Source organism: Leptodactylus fuscus, chromosome 2 (genome assembly GCF_031893055.1).
Source record: "Leptodactylus fuscus isolate aLepFus1 chromosome 2, aLepFus1.hap2, whole genome shotgun sequence".
Lineage (NCBI taxonomy): Eukaryota > Metazoa > Chordata > Amphibia > Anura > Leptodactylidae > Leptodactylus > Leptodactylus fuscus.
The window spans coordinates 255,774,888-255,790,217 of record NC_134266.1 but is presented as its reverse complement, the minus strand read 5'-3'; the positions used below and the strand labels follow the sequence as shown (position 1 = coordinate 255,790,217).

The 15,330-nt window shown below is 43.4% G+C and overlaps 1 protein-coding gene across 1 annotated transcript in view; it reads left to right on the top strand.

The window, feature by feature from the left end:
* CUL5 (cullin 5) overlaps positions 1 to 15,330 on the top strand; it is a 41,819-nt gene that overhangs the window by 12,410 nt on the left and 14,079 nt on the right. The window contains exons 3-10 of the mRNA XM_075266121.1: positions 4,420 to 4,519; positions 6,244 to 6,420; positions 6,567 to 6,708; positions 8,950 to 9,095; positions 9,174 to 9,254; positions 13,852 to 13,945; positions 14,298 to 14,428; positions 14,586 to 14,693. Of these exons, the coding sequence (XP_075122222.1) occupies positions 4,420 to 4,519; positions 6,244 to 6,420; positions 6,567 to 6,708; positions 8,950 to 9,095; positions 9,174 to 9,254; positions 13,852 to 13,945; positions 14,298 to 14,428; positions 14,586 to 14,693 (979 nt within the window). The remainder of the gene's footprint in view (positions 1 to 4,419; positions 4,520 to 6,243; positions 6,421 to 6,566; positions 6,709 to 8,949; positions 9,096 to 9,173; positions 9,255 to 13,851; positions 13,946 to 14,297; positions 14,429 to 14,585; positions 14,694 to 15,330) is intronic.

The window sequence follows — 15,330 nt, the reverse complement described above, 5'->3', positions numbered from 1 at the left end:
CAGGACTGCAAGGACCTGCATAAATTAAGTAAGGGGGGGAGTGTCCTTCAGTGGTTGCTACGGTAATGATATAGGACACACCCAGGAGGCGGCCGGTCCCTGCTCCTGTGTCTGCATCCAGGAGAGCTGATACAGTAAAACACACAGGTACATACTGGGGATACAATTCCTATTAATGTCAGGCATTTGGGGTTATTAATTTAGTTTCAGTAACTCCATGTGCCTCACATTAATTGCAGTTAACCCCATCATGTCCCTCGCATTAACCCCTGTGTGACCCATATAAGGGTTACTAGTATGTGAGACATATGAAGGTAATAATAAAGTGCCTTAATAATGTTTAATGTAATAATTATTACCTCCATGTCTCTCACATATCAGTAACCCACTCAGCTAATGTACTATTATTGGTATCCATTTTAATTTTTGAAATTCTCCAGTAGCTGCTGCATTCACCCCCCCCCCCCCCCCTCGGCTTATACTCGAGTCAATGAGTTTTCCCAGTTTTTTGTGGTAAAATTAGGGGGGGTCGGCTTATATTCAGGTCGGCTTATACTCCAGTATATACGGTAAATTTTTCTTAAAAAGGAAAAGAGAGAAAACAGAAATAAATATACACTTTGATACATATGTAAAGTGTTCTCCTCGTCCCCTTTGTGGGTGTGAGTTTCGTTCTATCTCTTCTATGATCTCGGGTCACAATGTTCTCAGTCTCGCGGATCAGAACTAAGCTAGTGAGTGACGGCTTCTGTAGTTTTTAACACATTGTCACTCCTAGATGAAGATGGAAAGCAGTTTTATCCCGCGTCTGTGTGATCTATTACGGGAGGACGACTATGACAACTGACATTATAAAACTGTTTACTGTCTTTATTTGTCATAAAAATTCAGGTTTGAGGCTAAAATTACTAAAATTAAAGGTGCAGGAGCTGACGGAGGAGACATTACAGGAGGTTTTGGAATCTCCTTTTCATGTCTCACCCTCGACTAACAACAAATTGATTCAGATTTTCATTTTGCACCAATGTTATCTGACCCCAGTCCGGTTACACCGGATGGGTCGGCTGTCTGGCCGTAATTGTCTTAGGTGTTCGTGACCCCGTGCAGACTTTTGGCATCTGCTGTGGGGCTGCCCGATTATCCAGGCCTTTTGGAGGGGGGGGGGGGGTGGACCTCCTGTCGGATGTCCTGAACCGTCCTGTTCCATTCTCTCCCGAAATATGCCTATTCGGTGTGTTGGAGGAGGAGTTATGGCAGCATCACACCTGTATTTTCCTTCAGGAAAGCTTGTTCTATGCGAGGAAAGCCATTGCCTTGCGATGGATGGCCCCTAGATCCCCATCCGTTTCCCAGTGGCGAAAACTAGTTAATGCGGTTCTTCCGTTTAATTAGATCATATATAAAGAGAGAGGCTGTCCCCAGAAGTTTTCTAAAGTTTGGGGTGCCTGGTATGACTCCCCCATGACCCTATTTTCTGCCCCTTCAATGCGCTCGGCTATTGATGCCTTCTCTCCGTAAGGGGCGGCCTGTACCTGATGGGTTCACGGCTCCCCCCTTTCTTGATACTGTTTCATTTTGTGGGACTCGTATGTGATTTTCTGCTTTCAACTGTGTAGGTGGGGTTTGGGGACGGAGGGAGATGATGTTGTGGCTTATTTCTGTTCGTGTGTAATTTTTCTTTCTGTTTATTTGTGCTTACATTTTATTGCTTTCCACTGTATTATGTGTTCTGTTATGCACTTTTCAATAAAACGAGTTTAAAAAAAAATTAGGGGTGCAGGATGTACAGAACTCTTTTAGGCCTCATGCTCACGACCATGTGCGCAGGCCGAGGGGGTATCAACAGAAGGCGCTGGGTTGATCTCCACATGTCGTCTGTCCTGCCTTGGTTTCACTGGGGAGTTCTGCTCCATTCACTTGTCATGGAGGTGGCTAGGGCAGGATCCTCATTACAATGCCCCCCGGACTTGTGTCTATGCATACAACGCAACCAAACAAACCAAGAATCTCTGGAATCTTGTTGCTGTACCTACCTGGTTTCTCCATAAATAAGACCTACCCCAAAAATAATCCCTAGCATGATTTTTTCAAGATTTTTGCAGAATACTTGAAATATAAGCCCCCTTATCAAAAATAAGCCCTAGTTGCAGTGTCCAGGTAGCTATACATGTAAAAAAGTAACTTGGTTGATTTTATGTTGTACTCTACCCCTATAGGGAAAGTATCCTCAAATAAATGAAAATTTTTGAAAATTTATTTTAACTTCTTGTCATTTTGGTGGTATTTCTTTTATTTTCGATATCACTGTGTATAAAAATATATATATATCTTGCCATTTCACTATGACAACTTCTCCTAATAATAGTCTGATAGACCCTGTTTTCAGAAGATGTTTTTTCAGCAGTCATCTCCTTATCAGGACAGGCAGGACTACCATGACAAGTATCACCTATATACATGACATAGAGATCTGTATTCACCATAGGTGATGTCACAGTGTATCTGCTCCCTTTCCCGACACAGGTTACACGGCATATCTAAGCATCTCACCTCCAGGCTATCATGTCTATGTGGCTTCTGTAACGCACCTTTCCAAATACTAATAACAGCAGCTCAGGCAAGATGGCCGACCCCATAACGTATGGAAAATAGAATTAAAAAAAAAAATCTACAGAATGTGAAACAGGTTAGATTAAAGGGATTCTACCATTTACACACTTTTTTTTCTAGTTACCACATCGGAATAGCCTTTAAAAAGGCTATTCGTCTCTTACCTGTGGAAGTGCTCTCCGCCGCGCCGTTCGTTCAAAATACCGGTTTGTACCGGTATGCTAATGAGTTCTCTCGCAGCGATGGGGGCGTCCCCATCGCAGGAGCAGCGATGGGGGCATCCCCATTGCAGCTCGAAAACTGACCGCAGCGCCGCCTCTCTGGTCTTCGGTGTCCTCCCCTTGCCTCTTCAGCGTCTGTTGGACGCCTGCGCAGTATGCTCTCTGTTCGGCGAAGATTGCCGAACGTACTGCGCATGCGCGAAAGTGCACTATGCACTATGGCTGGGACCGCAATTTCGCGCATGCGCAGTACGTTCGGCAATCTTCGCCGAACAGAGCGTACTGCGCAGGCGTCCGACAGTACGCTGAAGAAGCAAGGGGAGGACACCGAAGACCAGAGAGGCGGCGCTGCGGTCGGTTTTCGAGCTGCAATGGGGACGCCCCCATCGCTGCGAGAGAACTCATTAGCATACCGGTACAAACCGGTATTTTGAACGAACGGCGCGGCGGAGAGCACTTCCACAGGTAAGAGACGAATAGCCTTTTTAAACTAGAAAAAAAAGTGTTTTAGTGGTAGAATCCCTTTAACCAGTTATGGACCACTGACCGTAAATTTACAGCCAGTGGTCGTGGTCCTGGTCTCTGTAGTCCTCTGAATTGTAAATTTACGGACGGCACTTCAGAGACACTGAGATAGATCAGAAGCGGGTGTTAACTGTAACTGGCTCCATAACTCATAACTCCAATTGGGGGTTTTAATCCCTTCGATCCTGCGGTCAAACAGGACTGCAGCATCTAAGGGGTTCCACTATGCAAAATCCCCCAGGCGAGAATGGGGGGTGCCTCTGACATATTTTCTGCAGCCCGGGGTCTGGCCAGTGACCGCAGGCTGCTAGAAGCCCCAGTACCTAGTTGATCCTGCCATGTTGTCAGGAAGTCAGCCGTGTATTCAGGTTAATTGTTAACCTCTGTTAGGCTCAAAATGCTAATACCCCTTGAGAAATTCATTGAATAGTGTAGTTTCTAAAATAGGGGTTACTTTTGAGGGGTTTCCATTGTACTAGTACTTCAGGGACTCTGCAAATGTGACATGGCACCTGAAAACTATTGCAGCAAAAGCTGCCCTCCCAAAGCCAAATAGTGTTGTTTCCATTTATAAAGTGACACATGCCAGTTTTGAAAATTGAGGCCTGGTCCATAAGAAACTTATAGGCCGTGTCCTTCACCGGTTAAGAATATTAACTGAGAAACTTTTCTACCCGGATGATCTTAATTCTGAAGGAATGTTCTAATCTCTCTAAATTGTGCACAGTAAGTAGTAACGCTATTAGGTGCATGCAAAACGTTCTGTGATGTAAAAACCATCTACGGAAATTCGAGCTGCCGACTCCTATAACCTGGCTAAGCACTGCTGACAATATACGCCCTTAAAAACCTTAAAAAAAAGGTTTTTTGCTATCCTTTACTGGAGCCGAGTTAATAATTTTAGTATATGGTGTATATGTGTTTGTATAAATATATATCTTTTTTTTTTTTTTTTTTTTAAATTAAATCTTACGCTAGGGTCACACTAGCTTTCAGGTCCAAATGGGAACCCAAAAGATGGAGAGCCCGTCCGCTTAAACATTGCCTTGTCTTTGTGTTACAGTGATGTGCATGCAGTATGCCTATGGGATGATAAAGGTCCGGCTAAAATTCATCAGGCTCTAAAGGAAGATATTCTAGATTTTATCAAGCAAGCTCAAGCTGTAAGTAGTCGATTTACTATGTTTTATCAAATAAAATCATATTTTGCAGGGAAATTTTTCATGACCTATCTTCAGGGCTGACTAACACCAATGTGATATTGTAGGCCTTACAGCCATACTGATCATCTGTATCCGTGGCACAGTACTAGACCTGGAAGCGAACAGCTCCATCCACTGTATAGTGGCAGCTAGAGGTTACTGCAGCTCGGCTTCTATTGATTTGAATGATACTGGTGAGGTCCCTACTCCTTACAGTACTCATCCATAGACGAGTACTGAGGGGCGTACCTCACCGCTCAGGGTCATGTCTGGGCAGTAAGGGACGCCCCCTCTCACAATACAGCGCAATAAACGCTACTGTGAGGAGAGGCGTTCCTGACAGTCTGTGAGAAACGCCCTTCTGATACCGAAAAGCTACAATACCGGCACAGAACGGGAAAGCCGTCGGCATTCTAGCGGTATATTACACCACGTGTGCCCGAGTACGTTAAAAAAGGTCCTCTTTAATGGATCAGGTAAACAAAATGGACACTTTAACATCAGTTAGTACCTGTTAATGTACGTTTATATACTGTCTATTTTATTTCTGCGCCAAAAAAAAAAAAAACAGACGGTAATAATGGACGTCCGTCAAATAGTCATAGACATTAATGTTAAAAAAAATATATTGTTTGTTATTTTGAAGGGACACAAAAGTCCTTCATCCTACATTATATCCTGTGACGTAATGGACATGTGACAGATTTGGTGAAAACGGACAACAGATAAAATCCCATTGAAATCAATCAGATTTTATGACAGATCTGTTATTGTCCATTGTTAACATTTTGTATCAGATGCCAGCAACAGACACTAACAAGGGTAATGTGAACACTCCCTTAAAGGGGTTGTCCCATAGCAAGGAACCTATCTATACTGCTAGTTTATGTGGATATAAGACTTTTTCTAAATACATTGCTTTATCAAAACTGCTTTGTTTGGCCGCTATCTTAATTTATTCACTTCATTGTTTACACTGCATTTCTATGACCACAGGCTTATCTGCTCAGTTCCCAAGTGAGGTAGGTCCTCCTCTCAGGGGGGGAGGGAGGGAAGGGCTGAGTGCTGGGAGCAGCTCTGAGCTGTGTATGTCTCTGCCACAGACAAGTAACGGAGCTCCTCAGATGGGGGGGGGGAGGTGAGAGCTCTGGGATTTCTGAGCGCTTATCTCCTGCTCTTCCACTTATCAGTCGGTTTAATTGAATTTGGCTGATAAGGGCTGAGATAGGGAGTCCGTTACCTTTGTATGTAATGCAAACTGACCAAATCCAGCTCTGCTACATCAGCTTCATACTGTGGTAATTCATTTACAACTAATCCCTCATTACTGACTGCAAACATAGCAGATAGCAGAGCAAGTGAAACCCCGCCCACCAATGTGCTGAGAAAACCAGGAAGTGAAGAGAGCACACAGCCTGCAGGTTGGTGAACAAACGTGATGGGAATACCCCTTTAATGCTAATTTACCTAGAACCTTCCAGGGGCCATATCTTTGAAGGGGTGTTGTTTGTTTTTTAAAAGCCCATTTATTGAGGCACCTATAGCGGCCATCATAGGAGGTATGTGATTTTAGCATCTTGTACTTGGCGACACGTTCTCTTTTATACCACAAATGTTGCTGTAAGGCTGTAACCTGCGCTGATATTTTTTGAATAACATAAAGGTGTATTTTTTTGCCGTTCCAGAGAGTATTGAGTCATCAGGATGACACCGCGTTACTTAAAGCTTATATCGTAGAATGGCGCAAGTTCTTCACACAGTGCGACATCTTACCCAAACCCTTCTGTCAACTAGAAATCACTTTAATGGGTAAACAAGGAAGCAACAAGAAATCAAATGTGGAAGACAGTATTGTTAGGAAGGTAGGCCTCGCTCCATATCACGCTGTTGTTTCGTACCGGAGTGAGAGGGGATCACGTGACTGAGAGCTGAACCTTTAATTGAACATAGTTCTATATTTTGTTACTGTAGGTTGTCTTTTAATCTTGTGTCTCATCTTCCTCTGCAGCTAATGTTGGATACCTGGAATGAATCTATATTTTCTAATATTAAAAATCGACTCCAGGATAGTGCAATGAAGCTGGTGCATGCCGAGAGATTAGGGGAGGCGTTTGATTCCCAACTAGTCATTGGCGTTCGAGAATCCTATGGTAAGCCTCACACCGTCTATTGAAATCCGAATGTTTACATCATTGAAACCCATGCAGACACAGAGTCACACAATATACACACTGCTGAGTTTCCTTCAGTGTGTACTGCTGCAGGCCAATGCTGCAAAAAAACACTGAAAATTCGGTAGTACCTCCTAAGGTTCACCTGCAGGTTGCTTTGCAAGCCACTGCAGTTACTGGTCGTGTGGCCTGAGCCTTCATGTCGGGCAGGATGATTAGTATAATGCCTGTGGGCTCAGTGAAGTATGTATTTTTGGGGGGAGAGTGGCATGTGCTTATACTTTATTAGCTTTTCAATGTTCTATTTTTTGCCTATTTTATTTACATTTATTGGAAAGTTTGCACGTTGATAATTTTTGATTTTCTGAGGCCCCACGCTGCGGAAACGCAGTTTTGTTTTGTTTTTTTATGAGCCAAAACCAGAAGTGGATTGAGCACAAGTATAAGAGACGTATAAGCAATTACTATGTATTTCACATTCCTTTTGTAGCCATTCTTGACTTTGGCTCAAAAAACCGCAGTAAAAGCTGCATTTCTGCAATATGTGACCTTAGTCTAAGGGCCCCTTCACACGGTGTAAGGGTTAGTTCACACGTAAATTACGTGTGGCTTATTTTGGCACCAGAAAAAAAAGCTTCCGAATTAGGAAGCTTTTTTTGGAGCTTTTTTTTTTAAAAAAAACAGCTTTAAAAAAAAAAAAAAAGCCAGGCTGTTTTCCCCTCCTGTAAAGTAAATGGGCTGAAAAAACCGCGTTGCGTTTTTTTTTTCCATGCGTTTTTTTGCAAAAAAAAAAGCGTCGCTTATTTTTGCAAAAAAACGCACGGTTTTCGCCTCCCATTCACTTCTATTGCTTTCTTCAGGCGGAAAAAGCCTGAAGAAAGGTCATGTCGCTTCTTTTTCTCTGCTAGCAGTCTACATAGACTAACATTGTATGGCGGAAGATTATGATGTGGATTCCGCTGTCAAAATCCTCCTCTATGTCCCCGTATGAACTAGCCCTAAGCGCGCCGCTCATTTATACACGTGTCCGAGCGCCGCACTTCAAAACAGAGCCCATTGATTTCAGTGGGCTCTGTTTTGAAGCGCTGCGCTCAGACATGTGTATACATGTTTAAATGAGTGGCGCGCTTATGCCATGTGAAGCGGCCCTAAGGCTGAGGTCCCATGTTGCGGAAACGCAGCTTCCTATGTTGCAGATTTGGAGACACAGCCAGGACTGGGCTGAGCAGAAGGGAGAACTATAAGAACATCCTATATATTTCCCATTCACTCTGTAGCCATTCTTTGCTTTGGCTCAAAAAACTGCAGCAAAATCTGCAACAAAAAAAGCTGCATTTCTCGTGGGTCCTTAGCCTAAAAAGATTTTCTCATCTCAGCATTTGAGTTGTCCTGCTGTCTCCTCTTCCGGGTTTTCAGCTCATTCTTGCACGGAGGTCCTGCTTTCTCCTGCTCCGATATCTCAGGATTTACATGCACATCAGAGACTCAAAAAACTTATCTAGTCCTTATCGCTGCTCGCAAACTGAAAGCTGTATGCAGTGAGAGTGACGGAAGAGAATATAGAGGCCAGGAGTCATCATCTCAGCCTGAGAGCAGGACGACAACCTAGGCAACCTGCTGTAAAGAATAAGGGGAGAAATGTAACTGTATCTGCCAAACAGAGCAAGATAGATAAAGCAATGTATTGGGTAAAACACTTCTGTTAGCTTCAGCTACAAGTCTGAATTATGATACTTGAAATGGGAGTACTCCTTTAATGAAGATCGGAATATACCTGGGGAGAGAGAGATCGTGTATAATGCAGGGAAACAGAGGCTGGGGGAGGGGGAGTCACTTCAGACAGATATAGCTTATGAATTTTACACAATAGAACAGTGGTGTAATGGGAAAGATGATGCTCTCTGTTATATAGTTATATAGGGAGTAACAGTATACAGATTGCCGCTGGCAATAGACAAATGGGGAAAGAAAATGGATTCTAGCACAGGGCCTATCAGTCTGTGGAGTTCTGGTGACAGACTCCCTTTAAAGAACATCTGTCACATGACAGTGGTCAGTGTATCGGGACATCTATAGGATTAGTCCATCCATAACCGATACAACCCCGTTACTTTATGACCATAAACCAGTCTTGTATACCACTATTTGACTTGGTCCTCTCCTTTTCTTCAGAAATGTTCTAATTTACTTTGTCACATTTCTTGTGTATTCGCTTTACAGTTAACCTTTGCTCAAACCCAGAAGACAAACTCCAGATCTATCGAGATAACTTTGAGAAAGCCTACTTAGATTCCACAGAGAGGTTTTACCGGACCCAAGCCCCTTCTTACCTGCAGCAAAATGGCGTACAAAACTACATGAAATATGTAAGATAACAATAGAAAAGTGTCTATACACAAGCCGTTCGCTCCTCCAGTTTCTAATGGCGGTTTCACTCTGTACAGGCAGATGCTAAACTTAAAGAAGAAGAGAAGAGGGCCGTGCGGTACTTGGAGACCAGGCGGGAGTGTAACTCTGTGCAGGCCGTGAGTGTGCACATACATTTGTAATAATGCTACTTCCAGGAAAGTGTGCAAGAGAGGGGGAGAGAAAAATGTCTTTATTTTTATGTTTTTCTTTTGTCCACCTACAGTCACTAAGTGATATAAGATGGGGCAGTGGTTACAGCCCTTTAACCCTTCCTGACATCCACCGTACTACTACTCTTTAAATATGGCGGCCGCTCAGCTCCTGCAGAGACCTTGCACTAATGTCCGCGGTCAGTGCCTGGAGAGTCGTTAAAGCCCCTGGTGCAACCGCGGCGCCTGGTTGCCGCCATTTTGCCAGGGATCACCCTCCTCCCGGAGTGAGGTCCAGGGCCGAAACCTTGTTGCTGTGACAGCCGGGAGCCTATTGAAAGCTCCCAGGCCTGTCTGCCATACATTTGTATGGTAAACTGCTTTATGCAGCCGGTCATACAAATGGCAATATTTTGCAATGCTTAAACACTGTAATGCACAGCATTAGTGATCAGATTCCCTGGGGTTCAAGACCCCTATGGGGTCTAACAAATATAAGAATTAAAAAAAATTAAATAAAAAGAACTAAAAGTTTAAATGCCCCCTCCCCCCCTTTCCCTAGAATATATGCAATTGTTACAAATTACAGTTAAACACCTACACATTAGGTATCCTTGTGTCCAAAAACACCCAGTGTACAAAATTTTTCTAAAAATATTTTACCCGTACAATCAATGCCATAGCTAGAAAAAAAATAAAATCAAAAGTACTGAACCACCGTTTTTTTGTGTCTTTTTGCGGTTTCGGCTCTGAAAAAAAAAAATTAATAAAAAGTGATCAAAGCCGAAATGGCATAACTAAAAAGTACATCTGGCCCCTGCAATAAAGGCGCCATGTGCATCCCTGTGCACAGAAATATAATACGTTAAGGGTGTCAGAATACGGTGACTTTCTGGGGAAAAAAAAAATATTGGCAAAGTTTTGGATTTTTATTAAGGGGTTAAAATGTGAATAAAACTATGTACCGTATATACTTGAGTATAAGCCGACCCGAATATAAGCAGAGACCCCTAATTTTACCAAAAATTACTTTACAAAAAACTGGGAAAACTTATTGACTCGAGTATAAGCCTGGGGGGGGGAAATCCACCATTGCAGATAAAAAATCTGGTCATGTGCATTACAGCTTAGTAACTCCATGGGGATCATAGTAATAGCAGTTAACCCCATCATGTCCCTCACATTAACCCCCTGTGTGCCTCACATAAGAGTTACTGATATGTGGGACATATGGAGGTAATAATGAGGTATCTTCATAATTAAGGTCCTTCATTAGTACCCTCATGTGTCTCACATATTAGTAACCCTTATATGGGGCACACAGGGGTTAATATGAGGGACATGATGGGGTTAAATGCTATTAATGTGAGGCACATAGAGTTACTGAAACTAAATTAATAACCCCAAATGCCTGACATTAATAGGCAGAGTAACTAAAGGAAGGTCCTTGTGTGTCACGTTACTGGAGCTTCCTCTCCTCCATACAACAGACATCTTCTATAAGACACAATGAATCCTGGCCACTCATCTGCAGGGTAGATGCTAAATCCTAGTGTGCTAAAGGACCTCTGATGACGTCATGACCATGTGATCGGACTCTGGTGTGGGCGGAGCTACTAGGATTTAGCCTCAACCTTATCTGCAGATGTTACATACCAGTGGCTACAGGCAGGGTCGGACTGGGGTGTCTAGGGCCCACCAGTGGAATTATTTCTAGGGGCCCACCACTAGGACCCTGCAGACCAGCGATACCGAGATAGGGCAGCTAAAGGTAATACCATCTCGGGAGCCATGCTGCTCTCCCGCCATACAATGTGCAACAACACACTACCTAAACCTACTGCTACACTCTGTATGGAAAGTGAACAGCGCAGCTCCTAGAAATGTTACCATTACCTGTAGCCGCGCTGTCCTGGAAGAGCTAGTCTGCAGAGGTCCAGGCTGTTGTATCATCACAGATGTAATATTGACGGCCTATCCTAAGGACAGACCATCAATATTACAAAGATGGATAAATCCTTTAAAGATTTGTCCAGGAATTGGATCAACCCATGTGCCTGGCGGGAGGTGTAAAATAAAAAAATAAAAAGTGCCTTCACCTGTCCCCATTGCTCCATTGTCCGCCGCCAGTGTCCATTTAGTCTTGTGCCGGCGCCTCCTTGCTGGGAGTCCTGCACCTCATGGGACCACTGAAACCAATTAGATACAGGATTTCCAGAAATAAGGCCATGAGACTGAACAGACACAGGCAGGAGGATAGTGGGGAGCTGGGGACAAAAGCTCAATGAAAAACACTGCGTCTCACTGTTGCGTCTAATCCTTAAAGAGGACCTTTCACCATTTGGGGCACATGCGGTTTAATACACCGCTAGAAAGCCGACAGTGTGCTGAATTCAGTGCAGCTTTCACGTTCTGTGCCCCGGGTGAAGAGCTATCGGTGCCGGTACCGTGGCTCTTCACTGTCAGAAGGGCGTTCCTGACAGTCAATCAGTAACGCCCTTCCTCACAGTAGCGTCTATTGCGTTGTACTGTGTGAGGGGGCGTTGCTTACCGCCTAGTGATGATGTTGAGCGGTGAGGAACGCTACCTCCCCCCAGTACACGTCTATGGATGAGCATTATCAGGAGGGGAGGGGGCGTTCCTCCCCGATCTCATAGTACAGCACAATAGGCGCTGCTGGGAAGAAGGATGTTCCTGACTGACTGTAAGAAACGCCCTTCTGACAGTGAAGAGCTACAGTACCGGGACCGATAGCTCTTCACCGGGGGCACAGAACAGGAAAGCTGCACTGAATTCAGCGCACTGTCTGCTTTCTAGCGGTATATAAAACCGCATGTGCCCCAGGTGGTAAGAGCTCCTCCTTAACATCTCAATATACTGTACATTATACTATAAGGATAAGACCTAACACAGCGTCCCGCAGCAAAAAAGCGCTGCAGGAAAACCCCCGGCGGCAACATGTCAGTTTTCCTGCAGCGCTTTTTGCAGAAACTCTACAGAGGTTTCCTCTCAGGACTTTCTGCTTCCATTATACCTATAGGGACACTGTAGGTGTTTCCATAGGTATAAGTGCTGCGATTTCCAAAAACTGCAACATGTACCTACACACTCATACATATACATTCATATATACTCACACACACACACACACACACACACACACACACACACACACACACACACACACACATATATATATATATACATACATGTATCTATCTATCTATCTCCCTATCCATCTATCTCCTATCTATCTATCTATCTATCTATCTATCTATCTATCTATCTCCCTATCCATCTATCTCCTATCTATCTATCTAATCTCCTATCTATCTATATCTAGCATATACACATTTATATACCTTCATATACCATATATACTAACATATATACATACACTCACACATTATTATAGCATACTGTATATACACACACATACCTGTATACAAACATACAGTCCTCACACAGTATACAAGACACATGCTTCAACCCTTAAGTACTATCATGGTGTCTATCATAGTGATATGTGTATGGTAATGGTGTATGATAGACACCATGATAGGACTTAAGGGTTAAACAAATGTACACACATACATATTAAACATTACATTTTACCAAAAAAAAAGAAAAAAATATACTCACATTTGTGAAGCAGCAGCAGCAGACTCCTCTGTCCCCACACGGGCCGATGTAAGTGATGACTCACTCTGAAGAGGAGGGGGAGGGGGGAAAGTCCCGGCTTGCAGAGAGATCGCTTCCTAAGATTGCACTGGCAGGAGGCCTCTGTGTAAGTGTCGGGGCCCTGGGAGCCGTGCTTCTTTATTCATTACAGCGCTGCCAGCAGCCTGGGGCCCCGAGCTTACTGTTCCAGCCCCTGCCACTAGCAGCATCGCTCAGTTTATCAATGCAAATGCACTGGACAGGGGCCCGAACCACCCTCTGACATCCCGATCGGGCCCCTGACCAGTGCTTCTATATAGTCGGGTGCTCCGGCGGGCCAGTCCGACCCTGGCTACAGGACCTTTGATGACATCACAGTCACGTGACCTCATGACAAGCCAATCACAGAGCAGTAGCACTAAAGGACCTCCCCCTTCCAGGTCCTTCCAGTTTTCTGTGCTCCATGCACCCTGACTCGTGTATAAGCCGAGGAGAGCATGAAAAATGTTCTGAAAAGGTCGGCTTATACTCGAGTATATACGGTAAATTAGGTATCCCCTGAATAGTACCAAAATAGTATACAAGTGACAAGGCATTTTACCTACAAAGTGAACGACGTGAAAAGGAACCACATAAGAAAGTCGCACAAATCCACTTTCTCCAATTCCACCCCATTCTCAATTTTTTTCTTACTTCCCAGTACATTGTACCGTTATGAAAAGCAATTTTGTCCCGCAAACCTTATGCCCTCATATGGTCCTGTGAAGGGAAAACTAAAATTATGGGGTTTGGAAGCCAGAAAAAAAAAAAAAAAAACAGTTTTTGCGATATTCTATTTTTGTTGTGCAAAATGTTGTAAAAACCTAATTGTTTAGAATAGTAACTTCTATGTTTGACCTGACAGCTGATGGAGTGTTGTGTGAACGCCCTTGTAACGTCCTTCAAAGAGACTATTTTAGCCGAGTGCCAAGGGATGATCAAGCGCAATGAAACGGAAAGTAAGTGGAACTACAAAGACAAAGCAGCCGTACACGTGTGTCAAGTGCCATAGTGTTGGGGTCAGACCTGTGTGTGACCTGGACTGTATAATGACATTCATAGACCGGTAGTAGATTATTATAAAAAAAAAAAAAAAAAAGAAAAAAAAAAAGGCTTTATTCCAAATTCAAGACTTATTGGCCTGGGAGTAATATGGCCAATGTACACCCCAGTCCCCGCACACCATTCATTACATTTGCAGATGGCAGCTGCTCCAACTCTGTCACATGACCTACTGTCTACAGTCTGTCCCATAAAATGTCCGTCTGCAGTGCCCTCTATATGATGAGTCTCCTTTTGACTTATTTTTAGAATTGCATTTAATGTTTTCCTTGATGGATAAAGTTCCTAATGGAATCGAGCCAATGTTAAAAGACTTGGAAGAACACATTGTGAGCGCGGGATTAGCCGATATGGTGGCAGCTGCAGAAACCATTACTACAGTGAGTATCCGCTGCTAATTCCTGTAATGTCAAGGTTAGAACAATTGTGGATGGAGAATAAGCTGCATTTGTGTTTCTGTGATCTTAGAATCTAGGGGAGCAAAACTAATGTGCGGTGGAATATTTCTATGACTGTTTTTGTCTTTTCTTTTACAAGGATTCGGAGAAATACGTAGAACAATTACTCACCTTGTTTAATAGGTTTAGCAAATTAGTTAAAGAAGCATTTCAAGATGATCCGAGGTTTCTTACCGCTCGGGACAAGGCAAGTTTTTGTCAATTCTTTCAATCTGGTCCCCAAATGTTTTTAGTTGTTGTATACACTATGGGGCACATTGGATATAACTTGTGTGTCTGCAGTTTGCAATAGAAATGACGCTTCTGAGTAGAAATCTGGCGTAGACGAAGTGGGAAATGCATTCTAGCTATGAGCCATTTCCCCAATGCTATGTAATTCGCAGGTAACGTGTTATAGAACGGGAGGAAATGAGCAAAATAATATATAGTTTTATGGTAAAAGCTTCAGTATAACTTGTCATTTATATTTATTTCTCAATTTGTATGCCAAGAAGAAGTACCGAGTCCAATGGGCGGTTCTAAAAGTGATTACCTGTAGGTCACTGTTAGGACCGCCCACTGGACTCTATTTTGACATAGACACAACTGGGAAATAAATGACAGGTTACGCAGAGTCCTTTCGCAAAAACTGTATATAAAATGGCTCTGCTCCTCCTGCTCTATATCATCCTTCCTGCATATTACACAGCATTTTCATGGTGACCGGTTATCTTGGTGACAGACTATCCCCAAACCTGCTTAATTGTACAGATGGGAGGGAGAGCAAAATTATGGAACTTTAAGGAATACCATAACTTCTGCTGTGTGTTACTGCCCCTATGACA